This window comes from Malaclemys terrapin, chromosome 3 (assembly GCF_027887155.1).
Source record: "Malaclemys terrapin pileata isolate rMalTer1 chromosome 3, rMalTer1.hap1, whole genome shotgun sequence".
NCBI lineage: Eukaryota > Metazoa > Chordata > Testudines > Emydidae > Malaclemys > Malaclemys terrapin.
Window position 1 is genome coordinate 82,116,762 of NC_071507.1, and position 24,963 is coordinate 82,141,724.

Sequence of the window (24,963 nt, forward strand, 5' to 3'; positions counted from 1 at the left end):
TAGTCTGCAGAAGAGAAGAATGAGGGGGGATTTGAGAGCAGCCTTCAACTACCTAGAGGGGAGTTCCAAAGAGGATGGAGCTCGGCTGTTCTCAGTGGTGGCAGATGACAGAACAAGGAGCAATGGTTTCAAATTGCAGTGAGGGAGGTCTAGGTTGGATATTAGGAAAAACAATTTCACTAAGGGTGGTGAAGCACTGGAATGGGTTACTTAGGGAGGTGGTGGAATCTCAATCCTTAGAGGTTTTTAAGGTTCAGCTTGACAAAGTCCTGGGATGATTTAGTTGGGATTGGTCCTGATTTAAGCAGGGAGCTGGACTAGATGACCTCCTGAGGTCTCTTCCAACCCTAATCTTCTATGATTCTATCTTTCTTAATGACTCCCAACGTTCTGTTCACTGTTTTGACTGCCGCTGCACATTGAGTGGATGTTTTCAGAGAACTAGCCAGAATGACTCCAAGATCTTTCTTGAGTGGTAACAGCTAATTTAGACTCCATCATTTTATATGTATAGTTCGGATTATGTTTTCCAATGTGCATTACTTTGCATCTGCTACTCTGCTGCCCAGTCACCCAGTTTTGAGAGAGCCTTTTGTAGCTCTTTGCAGTCTGCCTGAGACGTAACTATCTTGAGTAGTTTTGTATCATCTGCAAACTTTGCCACCTCACGATTTACCCCTTTTTCCAGATCATTTATGAATGTGTTGAATAGGACTGGTCCCAGTACAGCCCCTTGAGGGGACATCACTATTTACCTCTCTCAATTCTGAAAACTGACCATTTATTTCTACTCTGTTTCCTATCTTTTAACCAGTTATGAAACCATGAGAGAACCTTCCTTCTTCTCCCATGACTGCTTACTTTGCGTAAGAGCCTTTAGTGAGGGACCTTGTCAAAGGCTTTCTGAAAATCTAAGTACACTAGATCCACTGGATCCCCCTTGTCCATATGCTTGTTGATCCCCTCAAAGAATTCTAGTAGATTGGTGAGGCATAATTTCCCTTTACAAAAATCACGTTGACTATTCCCCAACAAATTATGTTCATCTATGTGTCTGACAATTTTGTTCTTTACTATAGTTTCTACCAGTTTTCCCGGTACTGAAGTCAGGCTTACTGGCCTGTAATTACTGGGATCGCCTCTGGAGCCCTTTTTAAAAATTGGCATCACATTAGTTATCCTCCAGTCATTTGGTACAGAAGCTGATTTAAATGATAGTTTACAGACTGCAGTTAGTAGTTCTGCAATTTCACGTTTGATTCCTTCGGAACATTTGGGTGAATACCAAAAGGATGCCTTTTTGCCTCTCACTGCTTCTCTTACTTTGTTGTTTAGCCACAGTGGCACTTTTTTGTTTCTCTTACTATGTTTTTTAATTTGGTGTATACATTTAAGTTGAGCCTCTATTATGGTGTCTTTAAAAAGTTTCCATGCAGCTTGAAGGGATTTCACTTTTGGCACTGTACCTTTTAATTTCTGTTCCACTAACCTCATTTTTGTGTAGTTCCCCTTTCTGAAATTAAATGCCAGCTCCGCCTCTTCCCCGCCGCCCCCCCCCCCAAGGCCCCACTCCCCATTTGTTCCTCTTCCCTCTCACCACTGTCGTTCACTGCTCTTCCCCCATCCCCCTTCTGCCCTGGTTGGGAGGGAGTCATTTGCGGAGCTGCAGCCGCCTAACGCAGGTAGGAGCCAGCCCTGGCTGTGTAGGGACTGGTGCAGGTGTTGACCTGGTGCCTCCCACACCCGCAGTAACCGTGCTTTGGGTGTCTGGTCAGGAGATTTGACTGGACACTGTCAGGTCCCCTGTTTGACCAGACTTTCCGGTCAAAAACCGGGCACCTGATCACGCTATCTGTACTCCTTATCCCTCCCCACAGGATTCCCACATAACCCTTTGATGCATTCTGAATTACCCAATTTTGGGTCATGGTCCGCAGGTATATTATCTAACTTTTCATGCAGAACACTGTCAGATTTTTGGAATTGTTCTTGTAATATTGTCATTCCTCTACAAGACATCACTGGGCACAATCCTGCAAGATGCAGAAAGCCTTTGTAAAACTGAGGTACTCTTTATCTCCAATTGTTCAGGGTATTTGGCACTTTCAGAACTAGGCACAATGTCCAATAATCTGTCTCTGGGAGTATTCTATACTGGATGATTTGGAAGATGGCAAAATGGAAAAAACAAAAAAATCTTAATGAGAACTTAGTGATATTCTAATGTGATGTTTATTTCAGATGTATTATGGAAAGCCCAGTGGACCTTTGTTTTACTGAAGAAGGATGTAGCCATGACATAGTTCTTGAGAAACAAGTGTTTAGATCCAAAGTGCCAGAGTCTCATGTTCAACTTGCTTGTAATCTACATTACTGTGCTTTTCCTTTGAATGGAAATGAGCTATGTATCTGGAATACTGGCGATAGCTCTGCTCATCATCAGGTAAAAACCAAAACTTGTGTGTTTAGATTTTCAGTGTAATATTCTAAAGAGCACTTAAATGGATGGAAAACAGAAAAACGTTGGTTTTGGTACATCATTTTTTGCAGTGTAGGCTATTGTCCTTACTAGACTCCACATTTTATATCTGGAATGTGGACAATTATTTGTTATTTTGGCAAGCAGGCAGTAAGCCATAATGCAGTTCAGTGAATGGATTTTAATCATTAAAGAAAATTCAGTTTGGATGAATAATTGAGCATTGCTAGTTATTCAGATAAGTGTTAGCTATATTTTTTCCCTCTTATTTGCTATGTCGTCTTCATCATTGGAAATGATCTATGGACATAAAAAAATGTTATATTTGCCAGCCATTGCACTTGGTAGGACACCACCATTCAATCACGGCACTGGCGTTTGGAAGTAAAATCAATCCACTTCTTGTCTGCTCTGCTTCTTGTGACTATGTGATAGTATGGAACCTGGATGAGTGCTCAAAGAAAGCACTTCAAGGTAAGGCGTTTTTATAGAAAAGTTACTTTTGAGTAGCAAGTGGTAAATTTGACTTCTTAAGGCTAGACTCTGCCACCCTTCATCATGATGCGTAGTACCTTATTCTTTGATTAGTCTCATAGGAATTACCATGGATCAGATCAGCAGACTTTCTCCTGAGGGAGAAGTTCGCTAGAATACTCAGGAGGACGTTAAATTAATAGCTAAAGGAAAGGGTAGAAAGAGGGAAGATACGAGTACTCAGCATAACACTGAGATGTTGAGAACAAAATTAATCAAGGAACCAAAGGACATGAAGAGAATAAATTCTTGAATTGCCTATAGTCTGAACTGAATCCAAACCAATGCTGGGAGCCTGTGTAACGAACAAGAGGAATTGGAATTGCTCATTTATGAGCATAATTTCAATCTAGTTGGTGTTACTGAAACCTAATGGGATGATTCATGCTCATGGCATGTTTAACAAAAATGGTTAGAACCTATTTAGGAAGGACCAAGTTGGCAAATGGGAGGGAGGATGGCACTCTGTCAAAAATGGCATTACCTATATGAATTACTTGTAACTTGGAAGAAAATTATCTTGAATGCTTATGGATCAGTGTCCTAACAGATAAAGCACAAGATGGACTATTAGTTGGTGTTTGCTACGGATCACCAAATCACAATAGGGAACAGGATAATTGCCTCCTTATGCACTTATCTGTAATGTGTAATGGGGGGAGAAAGTTGTGTGATCATGGGGGAACGTCAATTTGAGTGACGTATGCTGGAGGTCTCATGCTGCCAGTACTAAACATCCTTGGATGTTCTAAACATTATAGATGACAATTGTTCTAACTCAAAAAGTGTTGCAACCAACATGGGGGAATTCTTTATTAGACCTCCTCCTAACAGATAAAGAGGAACTGATCATAGAAATAAAAAAATATTGGTAGCTTAGGTACAAGTGATCATGACTTGATCACATTTATAATGTGCATGCAAAATAAAGTCCAGACCAGGTAGGTGTGTAGGTGTGTGTGTGAATGATAATTGAGTCATTTAAGAACCCCTTACTGGCTGCCCCAAATGCCACAATCCTACAATCAAGGAAAAAGGCCATAATGGTTAAAAATATCAATCTGATACAGAGAGTAAGTGAATGCAACTATATGAAATAAAAAGTAATAACTGAAAGAAAGGGAAAGTTGATAGCACAGTATATAAATCTGAAGTTAGGAATTGTAGCAAATTGCTAAGGGAAACAAAAGAACACAAGGAGACCTCTATAGCCAGCAAAATTAAGGACCATAAAAAGGAGTTTTAAAAATGTATTTAGGAAAAATAATCCTGACAATGGTATTGATTCATTACTAGATAGAAATGGCAGAATTATTAATAATAATGCAGAAAAAGCAGACGTGTTCAATAAATATTCTGTTCTGTATTTGGGGAGGAAAAAGTAGATGTCATAGTCTCATCATATGGTGATGCTAAAACTCTTTTCATTCCACTAGTATCTCTAGAAGATGTTAAATAACAGCTATTAAAGTTTAGACTTTTTTTTTTTTTATAGCAGAAAGTCCAGATAACTTGCATCCAAGAGTTTTAAAAGAACTTGGGCCATTAACATTGATTTCTATTAAGTCTTGGAACACTGAGGAAGTTCCAGAAGACTAAAAGAAAACTAATGTGCCAATTTTAAAAAATGGGTAATTATAGGCCTGTCTGCCTGATATTGACCCCAGGCAAGATAATAGAGCAACTGATACAGGACTTGATTAATAAAGAATTAAAGGAGGATAATATAATAAACACGTATTGATTTGCATTAATGGAAAACAGCAGCTGTCAAACTAACTTGATATCCTTTTTTAGAGACTACAGGTCTGGTTGTTAAAGATAATAGGGTTGACGTAACGTAACTTAAGTTTCTGTAAGGTATATGATTTAGTACCCCTCAACAGTTTGATTAAAAGCTAAAATGATATAAAACGAACATGGCATACATTAAATGGATTAAAACTTAGCTAACTGATTGGTCTCACAGTGTAATCGTAAATGGGGAATTGTCATAGCAGGTGTTTCCAGTGGAGTCCCACAGGGATCAGTTCTGTACTTTTTAATATTTTTATCAATGACCTGGAAGAAAACATAATCACATAAAATTGAAGGAGTGGGAAATAATGAAGAGAACCGGTCACTGATTCAGAGGGATTGGGGTTGTTTGATAAACTGGGCTCAAGCAAACAATATGTGTTTTGAATATGGCTAAATGTATATATCTAAAAACAAAAAATCTAGGCTATACTTTCAGGATGGAGCATTCTGTCCTAGGAAGCAGTGACTGTGAAAAACATTTGGGGGTCATGATGGATAATCAGCTGAACATGAGCCCCAGTAAGATGATATGGCCAAAAGAGCTAATGCAATGCTGGGATGCATAAACAGGGGAATCTTGAGTAGGAGTAGAAGAGGTTATTTTATTTCTGTGTTTGGCAATGGTACAACTGCTGCTGGAAGACTGTATCCAGTTTTGGTGCCTGCAATTAAAAAGGATGGTGTTAATTTGGAGAGGGTTCAGAGAAGAGCCAAAGAATGAGCAAAGGATTGGAAAACATGCTTTATAGAGTCCGACTCAAAGAGCTGAATCTATTTATCTGAACAAAGAGAAGGTTAAAGAGTGACTTGATTAGTCTTATAAATACCTACATGGGGAAACAAATCTTTAATAATGGGCTCTTCAATCTAACAGAGAGGAATAACACCATCCAATGACTAGAAGTTGAAGCTAGACAAATTCAGACTGGACATAAGGCATGCATTTTTAACAGTGAGAGTAATTAACCATTGGAATAATTTACCAATTATCCATCTTTTTAAATCAAGATGGGATGTTTTTCTAAAAGTTATGATCTAGGAATTATTTTGGGGAATTTTTATGGTCTGTTATAGAGAAGGTCATTCTAGATGATCAGTGGTCCTTTCTGGCCTTGGAATCTATTCCAGTATCCTGTCTCTAACAGTATCCAGTACTGTACCATCAACTTCAGAGGAAGATACAAGGAACCCTGCAATAGGAAGTTATGAGAGAACCTGCCTATTGTGGGTCTTACCTCACAGCATGCCCCACTTGTCCAGAAGTGACTCACCAGCAAACAGACTTTTGGGGTTGGGTGTGGGGTTGCTGGGCCTTCCCCTTGGTTACTACCTCCTAGTGGCCGCCTCTGGGCCTTCAATGGCTTAGCCCTCTGGCTAGATCACTTAAAAGTTCATTGCCCTTCTGGGGTACTCAAAGTCCCAAAATAAATAATCCCTTCAATGATAGACCCATGTTGCTATAAACAAAGTCTTTCACCCTTCCTGGGTTCAACCTACAGTTTGCTGTTCCTCTTATGGACTGCTTCCCTGGAGCCTGGGCAACCCAGGAAGTTATTGCCTCCTTCCTTGAGCTGGATGTCCTGGCTCTCCTCCTGGAACTGTGTGTACTTTTCATTAGTCACTGTCTCTTAAGTCAAGAATCCCAGCCCTCTTCCTGGAGCTGGGTAATTCAGGCTGTTATTACCTCCTTCCTTCATAGATTCATAGATTATAGGACTGGAAGGGACCTCGAGAGGTCATCGAGTCCAGTCCCCTGCCCGCATGGCAGGACCAAATACTGTCTAGACCATCCCTGATAGACATTTATCTAACCTACTCTTAAATATCTCCAGAGACGGAGATTCCACAACCTCCCTAGGCAATTTGTTCCAGTGTTTAACCACCCTGACAGTTAGGAACTTTTTCCTAATGTCCAACCTAGACCTCCCTTGCTGCAGTTTAAACCCATTGTTTCTGGTTCTATCCTTAGAGGCTAAGGTGAACAAGTTCTCTCCCTCCTCCTTATGACACCCTTTTAGATACCTGAAAACTGCTATCATGTCCCCTCTCAGTCTTCTCTTTTCCAAACTAAACAAACCCAGTTCTTTCAGCCTTCCTTCATAGGTCATGTTCTCAAGACCTTTAATCATTCTTGTTGCTCTTCTTTGGACCCTTTCCAATTTCTCCACATCTTTTTTAAAATGCGGTGCCCAGAACTGGACACAATACTCCAGCTGAGGCCTAACCAGAGCAGAGTAGAGCGGAGTCTCTCATTTTCCTCCTGGAGCAGGGTGTCCTTTAACATGCTGTAGAGCCATACCCAGCTTCTTCCTCAGATGACCCTACTTAGTCCAGAGGATTTCACACCCTTCCCCTGCTGGTTACTGCCCAGTTAGATGGGAATAAGCAGCATACATGCTAATCCCCATTGTCCAGCTCATTCCTGATTGGTCAGATGTGAGAGGAGCCTTACCCCACCCTCCCTACAGGGCTCCTGGCCCCAAACCCTTGAAGATACAGTGATGGGATTTTCTCCCAAGCATCACTTATTTCCCCATACCACTTCCTCGCTATCCACATTCCCTTTAGGTCCTTATACTAGACATTTCAAACTCTTAAAGGGTCACTTGGTGGGGGGGGGGCAGTCCACTAAATGTTACTACCTTTAAGGGACAGATTGCCACATCACAAAGCCACTAGAGAAAGTTTCCTTTTAATCCTCCAGTAGTTAAGGGTTGGCTTTATGTCCTGAAGCATGAGAATATATATATCCTTTCCTACTTTGCTTGTTAGTCTCTCTTGATCTCTACTCCCTGTTGCATTTGTAAACATTTATATTGTGAAGATTTATTTTATAAATGTAAAACATATTCATAATCATTTGCTTTGTGATCAAGCTCACTAGGGAACAGGAGAGGGGCAGAGACTTGGAGCATTGACACGAAGGAGGGACATTGGGTTGTGTGAAGTATGGGAAAGGCTGTAGAACTGGGAAACTGGTGTGTAGCAGTGTGTGGAGCCAGGGATCCTGTATCCATAAAGGGCTTGGGAGCAGGGTTCCCTATTGCCCAGATTTCCTATTTCCTCTACACCTGCTGGTCTCCCCCCACCCCTCAGCAGATCCTGTTATTTCTTGTTTTTCTCCCAAATTGTCCCCTGCACTTTAGTTCTTGCTTGTTTTCTCTTACCAGATACCCACCAACTGCATAAGGGTAGACAATGGGATTCTTAGTCTGACAAATCTCTCCCCCCGCCCCAAAATTAACCATGGCAAGTTCATCATACAAAAACTGTCTCAGTAATGGACCTCTACTTATTAGTACTTTACTTTGTTGGTAACCTCCCCCCCCCCCTTTCTTCCCCACCATTTCTCAGCTCCTAGCAGCAGCAGTGGACTGAGTGGGGGGAAAATTTCTTGGTATAGAAGAAATCAGAATAAATAACCTTAACCAGGGTAGGGAGTAGAGCAATACTGGATTAGGGAAATCCCACCTCTCAACATGTGCAAGGCATGCTCCCAGTGGAGGCACAGTTTAAAAGGACACTGGTAGCCCGAGAGAAGGGGAGGTGAGGCTGGAGCCAGCATTGGCACTAGCACCAAGCAAGGCTGATACTGAGAGCTGTGCAGGTAATGGCAACAGCGTTGTGAAGGCTGTGCTAGCAGCAGGGACTTGTGTTCCTCACTGTCTCTTTGGGAGTTGAAAGCCCTAAGAGAAATTGACTGACTGAACAGGACACTAAGGCCTGGTCTACACTAGGCGTTTATGTCAAAGTCAACCAGGACTCCGAGGTCCTTCTCCTCTTCCGTTACTTCCAACTGATGCGTCCCCAGCTTATAACTAAAATTCTTGTTAGTCATCCCTAAATGCATAACCTTACACTTCTCACTATTAAATTTCATCCTATTACTATTACTTCAGTTTACAAGGTCATCCAAATCTCCCTGCAGGATATCCCGATCCTTCTCCGAATTGGCAATACCTCCCAACTTTGTGTCATCCGCAAACTTTATCAGCCCACTCCTACATTCGGTTCCGAGGTCAGTAATAAATAGATTAAATAAAATCGGACCCAAAACCGAACCTTGAGGAACTCCACTGGTAACCTCCCTCCAACCTGACAGTTCACCTTTCAGTACGACCCGCTCCAGTCTCCCCTTTAACAGTTCTTTATCCACCTCTGGATTTTCATATCGATCCCCATCTTTTCCAATTTAACCAATAATTCCTCATGCGGTACCGTATCAAACGCTTTGCTGAAATTGAGGTATATTAGATCCACCACATTTCCTTTATCTAAAAAATCTGTTACTTTCTCAAAGAAGGAGATCAGGTTGGTTTGGCACGATCTACCTTTTGTAAAACCATGTTGTAATTTGTCCCAATTGCCATTGACCTCAAGGTCCTTAACTACTTTCTCCTTCAAATTTTTTTCCAAGACCTTGCATATTACAGATGTTAAACTAACAGGCCTGTAGTTACCTGGGTCACTTTTTCCCCCTCTTCTTGAAAATAGGAACCACATTAGCTATTCTCCAGTCAAACGGTACCACCCCCGAGTTTACCGATTCATTAAAAATTATCGCTAACGGATTTGCAATTTCTCGTGCCAGTTCCTTTAATATTCTCGGATGAAGATCATCAGGTCCGCCTGCTTGTGCTGCCAGAGCCAGCAGCAACTGTTGTCTGCTGCCCCCGGGTCCTAGCGTCGCCCATCCACTAATGGGAAGACAGGCTGCCCTTACCCTGCCCTTCCACCCTAGCTCTGAGCCTCCCCAATGCCCCAAAACCCTCAGCCCCAGCCCTCATCCCACCCACACCCTAATCCTCTGTTCCATCCCTGAGCCCCCTCCTGCATCATGAACCCCTCATCCTCAGACCTCACCCCTGCATCCCCTCCTATCCCCAAACTCCCTCCCCCTTCCCACACACCCCCTCCTGCCCTCAAACTCCCTCCCAAAGCCTGCACCCCCTCCCTTTGCACCGCCTCCCACCCCCAAACTCCATCCAAGAGCCTGCACCCCTCACCCCCTCCTGCACACCCACCCCCTGCCTCAGCCCGGAACCTGCACCCAACACCCAAACTCTATCCCAGAGCCTGCACCCTGCAGCCCGCCTGCACCCTAATCCCCAGCCCAGGACCTGCACCCCAGACCTCCTCCTTTCTGCATCTCGGCACAAACCCAGTTTTGAGAGAGCTTCTTTTCAAGTCACCTTTACAAGGTATCACTGGTTCTCAGCCTCAACTAGTGCTAAAAGGCATTAAAGCTCATTAAAGGGGTTGGACAAATATTTTCCATCAAAACTTTTTTTTTTTTTTTTTTTGGATCGAAAACTAGGGGTTTTTAAAAAGCAGAAAAAATCATGGACAATGTCTGCTTTCCTTCAAAATTTGTTGTGTTTTTTTAATTGAAAAGCTGAAATTAGTCTGCCAAAACCTGAATATGGTTTGGGGTTTCAGAAGTGCGTGGCCAAATATTTGCTGCTTGCTGTGTTTGATTGTTTAAAGAAACAATCAAAAAATTCTGCTTAAAAAAAATCCAAAACTTTTGAACCACCTCAGCTTGTAACCAAACGCCTGATCCCATCCAGTCAGAGATTTTTCCAGGTTTCTGATACTCTGCTGGCTTCCTTGACTCATATCTGTCTCCATAACCTTGGGTTCATTTAGGTTAGAACATAAGAATGGCCATACTGGGTCAGACCAAAGGTCCATCCAGCCCAGTATCCTGTCTACCGACAGTGGCCAATGCCAAGTACCCCAGAGGGAGTGAACCTAACAGGTAATGATCAAGTGATCTCTCTCCTGCCATCCATCTCCTCCCTCTGACAAACAGAGGCCAGGGACACCATTCCTTAGCCATCCTGGCTAATAGCCATTAATGGACTTAACCTCCATGAATTTATCTGTTTCCTAGAGACTGGCTCCATGGGTTCCCTCACAAACTGGAGATAGTTACTGTGGGTTTGTCTTTAGTATAGCTTATGAACATACTCCATGAACTGAGCATTTGAGCTTGTTTCAGAATCTGGGATGAGCCTATGTTGTGAAAACTGAAATGCTCAAAATAGCACATGCATGTGAATGGACACAGGGTGCTAAAATTAAATTAACCCAGGGGTTCTCAAACTGGGTGTTGGGACCCCTCAGGGGGTCACGAGGTTATTACTGGGGGTCGCGAGCTGTCAGCCTCCACCTCAAACCCTGCTTTGCCTCCAGCATTTATAATAGTGTTAAATATATATAGAAAAGTGTTTTTAATTTATAAGGGGGGGGGGTCTAACTCAGAGGTTTGCTATGTGAAAGGAGTCACCAGTACAAAAGTTTGAGAACCACTGAATTAACCCCTCTGGAGCCTTGGGAAATGCAGGGGAGGGGGGTCTCCCTTGGTAGGGTTGGGAAGGAGGTAGTTGGTGTATGATATTGCTCTTCTCATGTGATCCCTCCCCCACGGCTCTCTTGGCTCTATCACTGTTAATCTAAAGTGGTTAATTTTAAATGAAACTACCCTCCTCTGACATGAATCTCCCTATGGCACTGAAATTAAACGTAGACTATAATTTGGCATTTGAGAAGTGAAAGGGATGATAGCCCTAAGGGAAAAGATAACAGCTTGGCTCATTGTGTTAAATAGCTGTCTGCAAGCCTCAAACTGCTGAATGAGCTTTAGGGTAGGGAAGGCTGTGCCTCCCCAAACAGCCTGGCCCTGCCCCCATCCGACCCCCACCCGCTTCCTACCCCCCGACTGCCCCCCTCAGAATCTCTGACCCATCCTGCTCCTTGTCCCCTCACTGCCCCCCCCATCACTCTCCTGGGACCTCACCCCCCACCAACCTCCCCTGTCCCCTGACTGCCCCGACCCCTATCCACTTCCCCGCCGAGTCCTGACAGACTCCAGGAACGCCCACGATCCAAACCCCCGTTCCCCGTCCCCTGACCACCCCCCCCCCAGCGTTGTCCAGGGCCGCTCTTGGGTTACCGCCGCCTCTCCCCTCTCTCGGAGCCTCAGCATGCCTGTGTCCAGGAGCTGCCCTCAGGGCCGCCTCGGGGGGGGGGCAAGTGGGGCTCTGGGACCCGCTGCAGAAGTGCCCTGAAGACCCGCGCCGGGGGGGGGGGTCCTTCCACCCCGGGACCCGCCGCCAAAGTGCCGGGTCTTTGGCAGCAATTTGGTGGCGGGGGCCCCCTGCCGCTGAAGACCCAAGACCCCTTGAATCCTCTGGGCGGCCCTGGCTGCCCTCCCCCCTGGACAGCTCGCAGCCCCGCCCCCTTACCACGCAGCTCTGACTCAGTGGGAGGAGCTCAGGCCACGCCGCTGCAGCGCTGTTCAGGGCCACTCCTGACGCAGCACACTGAGGTGCCGGGGGATGGGGGGAGGCGGGGATGGGGGCCCCTGCGGGGCCCAGGGCAAATTACTCCACTTGCCCCCCTCCCCCCAGGTGGCCCTGGTGTGGGCTTCGGGAGGGAGTTTGGGTGAGGGAGGGGGCTCAGGGCTAGGGTAGGGGGCCGGTGTGGGGGTAAGGACTCCAGCCAGGGGTGTGGGCTCCGGGCTGAGGCTGGGGATGAGGGGTTTGGAATACACGAGCGGGCTCCAGGCTGGGGCAGGGAGTTGGGGGTATGTGGGATGTGGGCTCCAGGAGGGAGTTTGGGTGTGGGAGGGGACTCCGGGCAGGGGATTGGGGTGCAGAAGGTGTTCAAGGGCTATGGTGTCCCTGCCCTTCAACAGGTGCAAGGTGTATTCCCAGTGGAGGAAAAGTTTAAAAGAGCACTGGTAGCCCAGGAGAAAGTGGGGAGTGAGCTGCATATGGAACCAGGAAGCGAGGCTGATGCTGAGAGCTGTGAAGGGAGTGGCAACAGCTTTGTGAAGGCTGTGCTAGCAAAAGGGACTTGGGTGCCCCCTCCTCTCCTTGGGGAGTTGAAAGCCTGAAGAAAAATTGACCGAACCCAGACAGACTGAGGAGAGTCTTTGCTAAACCAGTAATCACGCCCCAAGCTGAGGAGGTTCAGACTGGTAGGAAGTGACCCAAGGGGAAACATCATTTGGTGTCGCTCAGTAACTGGAGCTGGGCACTTTGATATACCCTAGGGCCATGGGATCTGGTGGAGTGGGTGGGCCTGGGTTCCCCTACCGTGGGCCACCTTCCACCTGGCTCCCTTGTAGTAACCAAGCTCTGGGGGAGTAATGGCAGCACAAGGGGGTGATTGAGGCTACAGCTGGTGCCCTCTCAGACAACTAGAGCAGCAGAAACTGTAAAGCGATGATCTGACCACTAGGTAAGCTGGTCATGAGACCTTCCTGCTATAGATACACAAGTTAATTCCACCCCCATCCCCCAATATTCTGTTATAAAAAGACAAAAAATGGCAAGCTATTTTGGGCTACATTTGAAAACTGGATGACTTAAATGTTTTTAGTATAAAATTGAGCAAACAATTTATTCAGAAGCTTCCCTAGAAGTTGTCTCCTGAATGTTAATTATAAATTTGGAGATGAAAGAGTGAAATAAAGGGAATAAAGTCCTGTTTTAAATGAAAAGCTCAACACATAACTTTTGAGTGGCTATTGACCTGTAGTAGCCATTCAGTTACTAAATTTATAGTTATGCTTTAAATTTAATACTATATTGAAGTGTTTGAATTTTTGTTTTTATGACACAATACTAATCTCTTAAAATTACTATAGGGTTAATGCCTCGAGGAATTGTTATAGGAACTCTTTTGGGAATGGTGCTTTATGTACGATTTAGTCCAGATGACCAGGCTGTGGCAGTATGTGCTGGAAATCGGATATATATGTTAAATGCAAAGGTGAGTTTTCTTTTCTCTTGAAAATAGATGTTAAAGATTCTAGAAACATGTTCACTTTCAAATTAAACCATACTAATTAAAAGCAACATGTTTTTCAGAAAACCTAATACTTATTGAGCAAAAATGTTCATCTGCTCGTAGATGACAATTGGCATGGTCTAATGCTTGATATTAGTATATATCCTAGACAAAAGACAATGTTAAAATGATGTTAAGGTTCAGAATATGTGTCAGTAACTTAAAGGTAGAAAACATTACAGGGATGTTGTAACTATTCCCAAATTAAGCATTATAAACTGAGGAAATTCAGAATTAAGGTTGCACTTAAAAGATGCATGTGCTCACCAGGCATGCTTTTGTTGATGCACAGTGTTGTGCATTGTGGGTAGGTATCCCAGTGTGCAACTTGTCACTACCCAGTGCAATGTCTTTTGGGAAGTTTTGGCAATGCTCGGTGGAGCAGAAACAAGTCGTGTATGGATGACTGGGAGCAAAGGGTCAACTTCCCAGCATGCAACTTTCTCCATCCCATAATGTCACCCATATATCCCATAATTTTTGTGCCTTTTAAAAATATCCCATGAACCTTCAGGCCCTCCTCGCTGTTGTCCATCTCTCACAGAAGCATGGAATCTGCACAGCTCTGTACTATTGTCATGAGCATAGCAAGCACTGGACACACAATCCTCTATTATTTGCAGAGTGGCAAGAAGAAACAAATCAGCGGGAACAGGACGATTTCATGGAGGACAGACTGCTGTGGGAAATGGTGAAAATTCAAGGTTGTTGGGTGGCATTCATTCATGGAGCAGCTGCAGACAGTGGAGCGCTGCTTCTGGGCCCGAGAAACGAGTATTGACTGGTGGGATCACATTGTAATGCAGGCTTGGGATGATGAGCAGTGACTTCAGAACTTTTTGGCTGACCAAGGCCACATTCCTGGATCTGTGTCGCACTCACTCCAGGTCTCCAGTACAGAGACATCAGAATAAGAGCAGCACTGACAGTGAAGATACGAGTGACGATCTTACTGTGGAAGCTTGCAATGCTTGATCGCTACCAGTCAGTGGGAAATCATTTTGGGGTTGGAAAATCCATTGTGCAGGCTGTTGACATGCAAGTATGTGGGACCATTAATCGCCTCCTGCTGTGCAGGACTGTGACTCTTGGCAATATGCAGGATGTAATGGATGGATTTTCAGCAATGGAGTTCCTGAACTGTGATAGACATCATACGCATCCCTATTTTAGCAGCAGGCCACCTTGCCCCAGAGTGCATCAACAGAAAGAGCTACTTTTCTATGGTTATGCAAGTGTTGGTGGATCACTGAGGATGTTTCACCAACATCAACGTTGGCTGGTCAGGGAAGGTGTATGATGCTTGCCTCTTTAAGAGCACAGAACTGTTAGTTACAAGCAGGGACTTTCTTCCCCGACTGATGGATTAACGTTGGTGATGTTGAAATGCCAATAGTGATCCTGGGGGCCCAGCCTAACCTTTGTTCCCCTGGCTCATGAATCTGTACACTGGCCACCTCAACGGCATCAAGGAAAGATTCAACTACCAGCCCAGCAGGTGGGCAGAATGAAAATTGAATGTGCTTTTGGTAGATTGAAAAGACAATGACATTGTTTCCTCACAAGACTGGATGTCAGTGAGAAAAATAATCCCAGTGATTATAGCTGCCTGTTGTGTCCTGCATAATATCTGTGAGGCAAAGGAGAAAAAATTGCCACTGGGGTGGATGCAGAGGAAGGAGCCTCAGTAAGTGTGCAAAGGTGGAGTAGCTGTCTACTGAGCTTGAACAACCAGATACAAGGGCTATTAGAAAAGCTCAACAGGGAGCCATAAAATTCAGAGTCTCCTTTAAAGAGCACTTTGACAGAGAGCCACAGTAGTGTGTTGTGGTGGACTGTGTTCTACCTGGCTCTGCAGTTTTGGGGTCTGTTAGGAATTGTGTGGTGCTTGGTACACATCTATGACTATAACACTGTCAATGCACCTATTGATTTTGTAGTGCTTGCTGTACATTTATGATTTGATTATGACACTGTTTATCCCTGTTCCTGTGAATTGTCACTCTGTACAATAACAACTAAGTGAGTGTTTTCAGTATCACTTGGCAGCATATGTTATGAACTAATGAAGATAAATTATTTTCCAAACAGAATTTTATTGAGTAACAAAACAACCTCCAAAAAAAAAAAAAAAAAAAACCTGTGCAATTTTAAAGCAAATACATTAAAAAATTTAAGTTCTGGTCCATTAATTTATTAAGGGGAAAAGAACATCCATGTCCATTTTGGCTACACATACAGCCAATTGTGACTCTCACAGGTCAGTGTATGCAAAGCTGTGGTTGTCCTTACTGTCCCCCAGAGTGGAGTGGTAGGGGTAGGGATGTGGCCCCTAATGCCATATGGAATGTTGAGGGTGGTGGAAGTACTGTAATGGAATTCTGCATGGACTGCAAAGGTAGATGAGCCTGTGCTTGTTGAACCTGTGGGTCCACAAGAGTCTGCAGCATCTGTGTTTGCTGCTGGCAAAGCCCCATTATGTCTTGGTGCATCTCCTCCTTTTTCCTGCAGGGACTCCTGGGCCTTTCTCCTGTCTATTTCCTTCTCCATACAGTCTGCAATATTCATCCTCCAGGCCTTCTGTTCATGATCTGGTGCAGCAGTGGCTTGCAGGATCTGTCTGAACATGTTGTCCTGAGTCCTCTTCTTTCTCCTTCTTATCTGGGGAAGACATGCTGCAGGTGCGGAGAGGGATCCCCTCAAGGGTGCAATGACGCAACTGCTAAAGTATCTTTGTCAGTGTAGTCACAACAGAAAGTGAAAGTTAAGATTCAGAACGCCCTTCCCTTGCTCCCCTAAAGTTTTAAAGAAGACATGATTATTGACACTTGTCGTGCACAAACACTCTGAAGGACAACACTTACAGTACCATCCATGGTTAGCATGGCCCACCAGGGGCAAGGGAAGTGAGTAAGGATTTGCTTAATTATCTGAAACTGTTTGTATAGGGCAATGGCACTGAATACTGTTTTCCACATGTGGTGGTGATTTTAGTCGATATCTCACTTCTGAGAATAACAAGGGGACAAAGAGGACAGCTGCTGCTGGTGTCCCTTTCATGGATCCACAGGATTGGTGCTATACCCCCAGCTTTGAAACAGTCTGTAGGAGGAACTCTTTCTGTTTGCCAGACTCCCAAGAGGTCTCATTCTTCCTCCAGGATAGACCATACAGCCTCACCTCTAGGACTCCAGCACTCCTGCTTCACACCATGAGTTCTGTTCAGCAAATCCAGCTGTTATAGGCTCCTATTGGAGACTTGCACACTCTTCAGGGATTAATGCACCTCCTGAAGCATTCGTAGTGACATTCAAACAGTGTTGCCAAAACAGTAGGGTTTATTAGTTAACTGGAACACGGCATAGGAAGCCCTCTAGGTTAGCACAGAGAACTGAAGGTTAAAGCATAGCCCAAGTCCATTCTGGTTACTCCTGAACCCAGCCATGCTGTTGTGAACCCAATTGTTCAAACTCTGTCTGTTTCTCAGTCTGACCTCTTTGGTCAGATCCCAGGTGAGAGCCCCCCTCCTTCCAGCAGTCAGCCCTTATCCTCCCACCTCCCCAGTCCTTTGTTCTCAAGTTTGGGGCTGTTGCTCAATTTCACTGCTGAGAGATGTGGAAATCCATCTCCTTTTGAGTTGCTGGTTGCTAGGTGTCCATTGTCGTCTTGGATTCTCCATTGATGTGGGGTTGGCGTCAATTCTAAAGACACCTGGCCTGTATGCCACTAGCCCGTTTACTGCAGTGGTGCCTGCCTAAGTTATCGCAGACTGGCATGAGAAAGTTTCATACTGTGGAGGAAGAAATAAGGCTGCCATCCCTAGAAACCTTCAGGAGAGGATTGCAGAGTACTTCCATGAAAGTTTCATCAGACTCTCTCAGGAGGATTCAAGGGACATTGCTGTGTACATCAACAAACTACTCTGCATGTCCCCTTCCTGCCCTGGCCTGATTCTACAGGAGAATAAAAGCAGATAACAATTCTACCTCTTTGTTGTAACACTACCTCTTCTGGTAGGAGTAAATTAATGCAGAGTCAGTAGCTGTGTCCTGCTAAGTTGGGGGTACCATCACTGTAATGGAAATAAACGTATATATTTACCCGTGGTTCCTTCACTACAGTCCAATCAGTCCTGACAGTCGAGCACAGGTTAACTTGGCTTATAATGCTTAGTTTTGAGATAATTACAACATCCCTATAACGTTTTTTACTCCACAGTTACTGATATTTATTCTCAATCATAACTTCTTTTTAATACACAGCTTTTTATCTGGGAATTTCCTTATTTTTTTAATTACTAAAAGTTTTATACACACACACTAAACAAAAAACCCAAAGATGAATGCTCCCACGCAGTATCTCTAAGGATCTGAGGATATAGCATCAGTCTTAAATTATTTTTTTAAATTTGAATTTTCAAGGGCGGATACACCATTACCACAAAGTAACTAGAGTGGATCAGCTAGTCACCAGAGAAGCACAAAGCAGCCAAAGCATACTAGTAAATCTTTCCCTTAATTTGCAGTTGACTTAATGGCTTGCTGTATTAGTGAGACTGGTGCCTTGTTGCAGTTCTCTCAGATGTGTTGCCTTAATGCACAGCGGAGTTGAGGCAATGGTGCCATGGGAACCTTTCAAACACTTATGATCAAGCTAGCATGCTGCCCAACTATCACTGCTCTTTAAAGATTCCATGTAACCTAGCAGTAAGAACTGTTGACACATACCCAGTCTTCCTCATACTACAACCAATATAATCGTTACATGCAAATTAGCTGTACAGGAGATGGTGATTGGTTGAGGTACTTTTTATGTCACAGTGGCCTCTTTTAGAGTTACTTGAGCTATTGACCTGAGTCTGTGTAGCTTATTCAATCATAGCAGTTAGGTACACCAATCATAAATAATTTTGTTTAATTACAACCTGACTTCAAATATGCACACAATTTCAATTAATTTTAACTACATGGAACGTTTGTATCTGTTTTATTTAATTGTTAAGATATTTTTTTGATAGAGAAAAGACTGACTCAGATGCTACATGTCTTAAAGGACCCATTTTTAAATAGTTTTAATAGATTTATTTGTAAACTCTCAGAAAAAAATATTTTGTACTCTAAGAGTAAGTGTGGTAAGTTTGGAGAGGATACACTGAATTTTTCATACAAAACCGAGGTTGAATCCCCTATTTAAGTGCAAAATAGAACTCAGTAAAACTTAATGGAGTTGCAGTGCCTCTATAACTTTTTGTTGTGACCTAGATTAACACTGGAAATAAATGGTAAACAATTATTACATGATTTTGAGAGCAGAATTAGTGCCAAGAAAAATATAGCGTGGTATCAGCCTTTAAGAAGTTGGGAGGGGGAACGGGAGGAAGGAAAAAAAATACAGGCATGTTGATTTATTCTCATTACTGGGGAAAACATTAGCACAAATAATAAGGGTGTGTAAATCCATTGAGGATAACAGAGAAATTTATAGATGAACGTGAAAGCATTTTTATATGTTATGATTGGAGAAGGGAATACAATAGACTGATTTTTGCCAGGGATACAATACATTTGGGAGTAAGAAAACAGGTGTAAGTTAAATAGTAAAATGTGCCCCAGTTTGACATTCTTTTTGTAGTGGTATGTTTTAATTACTTAAGTCAGAACAAATGAAACTTTTATTTTTAAGTTTGATCTACTTTTCTTTCTTGTTCAACTAATCACAGAATGAGGCTATATTAACTGAGTTGGAAGGCCATCTGGCTCCAGTGACTGCAGCGGAGTTTTGCACCTGGGAGAGAAATATGCTTATATCAGTCTCTGAAGACAGAAGCTTTAAGGTAAGGAAATTATACTCTACTTTTAACACATTTAGTCTATTGGAGTAAAATGGGCATTTCCCCCTTTAAATATTTAATATAAGAATGGCCATACTGGGTCAGATCAGTGGACCATCTAGCCCAGTATACGGTCTTCTAACAGTGGCTGGTGTTAGATGCTTCAGAAGGAATGAATAGAACATGGCAATGTATTTAGAGATCCTTCCACTGTGGTCTAGTCCCAACTTCTGGCAGTCAGAGGTTTAGGGATGTCTAGAGCATGGGACTGAGTACCTGACCATCTTGGCTAATATCCATGGATGGACCTATCCTCCAGGAACTTTATTTCCCTTCTCTATACTTTTTCCAATTCTAATATATCTTTTTTGATATGGGACAACCTGAAATGCACAAAGTATTGATAGTGTGGCATTATATTTTCTGTCTGATTATTGATACTTTCCCTAATGGTTCCTAACATTCTGTTAGCTTTTTTGACTGCCACGGCAAATTGAGCAGATGTTTTCAGAGAACTATCCACAGTGACTCCAAGATCTCCTTCTTGAATGGAAACAGCTAATTTAGACCCGTCATTTTGTATGTGTAGTTGGAATTATGTTTTCTGATGTGCATTACTTAGCGTTTATCAACATTGATCTTTAATCAAGATGATATAAAACAAATACCCATTGATTCCCTGCTCCTTCGTTGAACTGGTTGGGAATTTCCATCAAAATGATTTTTTGAAGGAAAAAATGCAGTTTCCACAAAATCAGAATTTTCCATCAGCAAAATCTAAATTAAATATTTTGCATCAGGTCAGTTTGACCCTAATTGAAATATTTCAGTTTGTTTAACTGAACCGAAAAGTTTGATGTTGACCAATGTGAAATTAAACTGCATCTTCCTATGCTGCTGCAGTGCCTCATGGGAGTTTTAGTTTGGATGCTTCATACCCCCATTCTCTCCTATGGGCAGGTTCCTTGCCCAGACTACATCTTCCGTGATACACTGTGGTCTGCCCTTTGATCAAGTTACATGATAGGGAAATGTAGTCTGGCTGGGGAGTCCAACCCATAGGGAAAAATTGGAGCATGAGACAAGTCCCACGAGGTACTGTGTTACCTGAGGAAGATGCAGTTTAATGTCAACATAATGTTCCAAGTCAGTTAAACACACTGAAATAAAATGTTTCAATGCAGGAATGTCAAAATGTTTCGTTTCATTTCATTTGGACATTTCTGAATAAAATTCTTTTGAAACTTTTTGTTCAGTGAAAATTTTTGTTGTTTTGACTTATTATTGCTTCTCTGCTGTCAGTGGAGCTCTCATTTTAGTGTCACTGCGCCAGAAGGCTGGGGCGAGTTCCTTGCACTTTTCCAGGAAAGTGGCTTTGTGCATCCCAAAGTTCTGCAGCCAGTGTTCGCCATAACGATGCGATCCTACCAGTCAGTGCTTGTTTCTTGGGATAAGAACTGACGCTCCACTGTGTTCAGCTGCTCCATGACTGTCAACAGCAACCAGGAATTGTTTCTTTCCATGGTTTCCAGCAGGGCTATTTGAAAGGAATTGTCATATTCTGCATGGTGACTCCTCTAGCGGCTCTGGAAATACTGGAATCAGGCGCGTGGCGTTTGCAGTAGTGAAGAACTGTATGGGATTCATGCTTCTGTAGAGATGGTGAACGCGTGGGTTTGATAGGCTTTTGAAAACAGGCACGAAATATGGGCTGTAGAAGAACAGTGGGATAGCTACCCAAGGTAGCTCTCTGCATCAGTGAAAGCACTGCTAGTTATGATGTGCTCCACCGACACAAGGACCGTAGCATAGACATGCACAACCAACTTAGTTTCTGTAGTGGCTGTGTGTTGACTTGACTTAACTAAGTCGACTTAATTTTGCAGTGTAGACATGCCCTGAATGGTCTAGTGAAAATTGTTTTTAGATTTAGCTGAGTTAGGAAACTTTGAAAATTGCATTTTGTAGTAAAATTTTAACCATAACGTGCTATGTCATTTCTTAAGGAAGCTTGTGACTTGCATTTGTGCATGGCTAGCTTAGGCTTTGTCAGCACCAAAAAGTTGTACTGATTTTAACTAAATTGTTTTAGAAACTGGTTAAACTGGTGCAAGTTCCTTGTGTGGCCACTCCGAAATCATTTTGAATGTCTATGTTGATTTAGCTTAAGGTGATGAGGATCTGACATAAGTTAAATGATATAAAGCATTCTTAAACCCATTTAAATATGTCCTCACAAGAGGATAGCACTAATTTAATTAGTTTCTAAAATGATTTAGTTAAATTTGTCTATACACATGTTTTACCAGGCTTAAACTGTGTAGTGAACAAATTCATCTCATAAGGAGTATGTTGAACAGAACCCTGTCTAGTCATTGCCTTTTTTAATGTCTGTATTTCTCTAGATTCATCACTTGATGTAGATTTATAGTTTATATCAGTTTGCAATGTTTTACTTTTTACTTCAGATATAATTTTCTTATAATTTTATTTTTCATAATTATCTAAATATTTACATTTTAATGTACGTTTTTTCCAAAGGTTTGGGACTATTGTACTGGATTGCTAATATACCAATCAGCAGTGTTAACAGGTATGGTTTTCTTTCTTTGTATGCCTGCCTTTGAAAGGAAAGCACCTTTCTTCTTCGAGAGATGTCCCTGTGGGTGCTCCACTCTAGGTGTTGGTGCGTCCCTGCGCCTTCACTCGGAGACTTTTCGTAGCAGTACTCGTACTGGCCACACATGCGCAGAGGCTGCCCCCCGCAGTGAGTCCAGGATAATAGTGCACATGCGTGGCCAATCTCCTCAGTTCCTTCTCTACCGTCCCCGGCCTGAGACGGAGCTCAGCAGGCTCGTTAGGAAATCCCTCACTTTGTTACTATTACCTGTTCTAGTAGTTAGTTTATCAGTTCTTGTTAGTGTAGCTCATTAGTTCTTTTATCTGTTTAAAAAAAAAAAAAAATTTCTCTCAGCCGCAGCCGCTTCTACCATGCCTGGCTCCACAGGCTTTAAGCGCTGCTCTACGTGTAAGGATGCTATTCCGCTCTCTGATGGCCACTCTCATTGTATAAAATGCCTGGGGGAAACACACATTCCCCAAAAATGTGCCCACTGTACCAAACTCAGTTCCAGGGCACGAAAGGACAGGGAGCTTAAACTGAAACTGCTCCTCCTGCAGAAGTCTATCGGGTCAGTTTCAGACCCAGGAGCCGACTCCAGCTCTACTGTCCGCCACAGCCCCCCTGCTTCAAAAAAACTGAAGAAAGCTACAAAAAAGGGGCAGCCCTCTCCAGCAAAGAAGTTGGTGAGGCACAAAAGTGCCTCAGGCAGGTCAACAGTTTCCTGCCTGTGTTTCCTCGCCTCAGCACTTTTGAAGAGCCGGGCTCCTCAGGCTCCGCAGGAAAGCCGCCTCAGGCTGCGGCGGCGGGGCGAAGCTCCGGTGCCGAGGCTTCAGTTGCCAGTTCAGGCTTTCAGTTGCCTGCCTTGTTTATGGCACCGTTCGGCACCGAGACGAACACGGTGCCGACATTTCCAGCCTTGCCTGACCCTGTGCGGGCTGATGTTGTTCCCCCGGCACCTACCACGGCACCGGCAATCGCAGCACAGGCTGACAGGGAGATCAAAGGAAAAACCCCTGCTCAGAGGAATGTTCCCTCAGGGCAACTTCCTCCTCCGCAGCTTTCACCTCATGCAGGAGCCTCACCTTTTCAATTCACTCAGACAGCAGATCTATTGGTCTCGCCTATTCTGCAGTCTCCCCTGATAAATGCCTGTTTTTCTCCAATGCTGGATTCAGAATCAGAACAACCTTCCTTCAGTGAGGAGGAAACTGATCCACAGGCAGTTTTTTCTCCTTCTCAAGACTCCCAGACCCAGATCAACAGGGGTTATAAAAAAACTACCTCAGCCTGTCCTCAGTATCCTGCCCCATGGGGAGTGAACCCTTGGATGGCAACACCTATGCCCTACCCACCACCTTGGCAATGTTGGGCACCAGGGGCATCGTACCCCCGAGAACACATGCGCTACGGCACTTCGACCAGGCGCAACACCGGTTTAGCACTGCCTCGTGACAGATCTGCCAGTGACATAAGATACCAGGCAGCACCGTCACACTCCCAGGAGCAACTGAGTCCTGCTCCTATTCCAGCAGAGTCCGACGTAACGCTCGAGGAAGCCTTACTTCCCCTTCCTCCAACCCTGTCGGATGACTATGCCAAATTCCAAGACCTCTTTAAAAGAGCTGCAGGTGACTTGAAAATTAACTTAGAGGAAGTCACTGAACAACGGCATGAACTAACAGACATTTTGCAGCCCTCTTCTTCCTCTAGAGTGGCATTACCAATCAACATAGCCCTTTTAGAACCCGCTAAATCCATCTGGCAGAATCCAGCCACTAGCCTACCTACCTGTAAACAAGCGGACAGGAAGTACTCCATTCCTTCAAAGGGCTCTGAATTCCTTTTTACCCATCCAGCGCCAAACTCATTGGTAGTGGACGCAGCAAACCAGAGGGCCAAACAACAGCACGCCCGCTCCACCCCAGCCAACAAGGACAGTAAACGCCTGGACCTCTTCGGCCGTAAAGTATATGCATCGTCGACGCTACAATTTCGCATAGCTAATTATACCGCAGTTCTTGCAAAATATGACCACAAAAACTATAATAAATTCATGGATTTTATTGATCACATCCCAGAACAGAAGAAACAACAATTCACAGCTCTGGTTTCCGAGGGACAAACCATATCACGCACCGCTCTCAAAGCGGCCCTCGATGTAGCTAACACTGCAGCAAGGTCGACCGCCACAGCAGTGGTCATGCGACGAGGTTCATGGCTCTCTTCCTCCTTCTTCCCTCGAGAGGTCCAGAGCACCATTGAAGATCTTCCCTTCGATGGGGAAAAACTTTTTGCCTCCACCACAAACGACATGCTGCATTCGATGAAGGACGCAAGAGCAACCCTCCGGTCCCTAGGCCTCCAGCCACTTGCGACCAGAATACAACAATATAGATATCAACCTTATCACCGACCACGCTACCCCACATTTTCACAACACTCCTATAGACCACAGGAACAACAACAGCAACAACGATGCCAAAGACCAAGATTCCAGCGTCATCGTCCTAATTCTACAGGGGCGCTGCAATCCCCTCCAACTAATAGGCAGATTTGAAGCATTGGTCGAGGGTTTAGAAAACAGCGTTCCCACTTCAGCCGGCACACCTATCTTTGGACACCGCCTACGACCATTCTCTCATCAATGGCAGAAAATTACATCCGACAAATGGGTCATAGAGGTAGTTACAATTGGATACGCCATCCCCTTCCTCACCCTCCCCGTCCCTGTTCAGGGACCCATCTCACGAGCAACTACTCTTCCAAGAAGTGCAGCATCTCCTTCAACTGGGAGCAGTAGAAACTGTGCCAGAACGACACAGAGGGAAGGGTTTT

The 24,963-nt window shown here is 44.0% G+C and overlaps 1 protein-coding gene across 3 annotated transcripts in view; it reads left to right on the forward strand.

Annotated features, from left to right (window-relative positions):
- The window catches only part of WDR27 (WD repeat domain 27), a 201,909-nt gene that overhangs the window by 4,907 nt on the left and 172,039 nt on the right, over positions 1 to 24,963 (forward strand). For all 3 annotated transcript variants that reach the window (XR_008444265.1, XM_054021497.1, XM_054021498.1), the window contains exons 2-6: positions 2,242 to 2,443; positions 2,812 to 2,953; positions 13,473 to 13,597; positions 19,395 to 19,508; positions 22,047 to 22,098. Coding sequence is in view for 2 of the 3 variants with exons in the window: in XM_054021497.1 (XP_053877472.1) it covers positions 2,249 to 2,443; positions 2,812 to 2,953; positions 13,473 to 13,597; positions 19,395 to 19,508; positions 22,047 to 22,098 (628 nt within the window). In the remaining variant the exon portion in view is untranslated. The remainder of the gene's footprint in view (positions 1 to 2,241; positions 2,444 to 2,811; positions 2,954 to 13,472; positions 13,598 to 19,394; positions 19,509 to 22,046; positions 22,099 to 24,963) is intronic.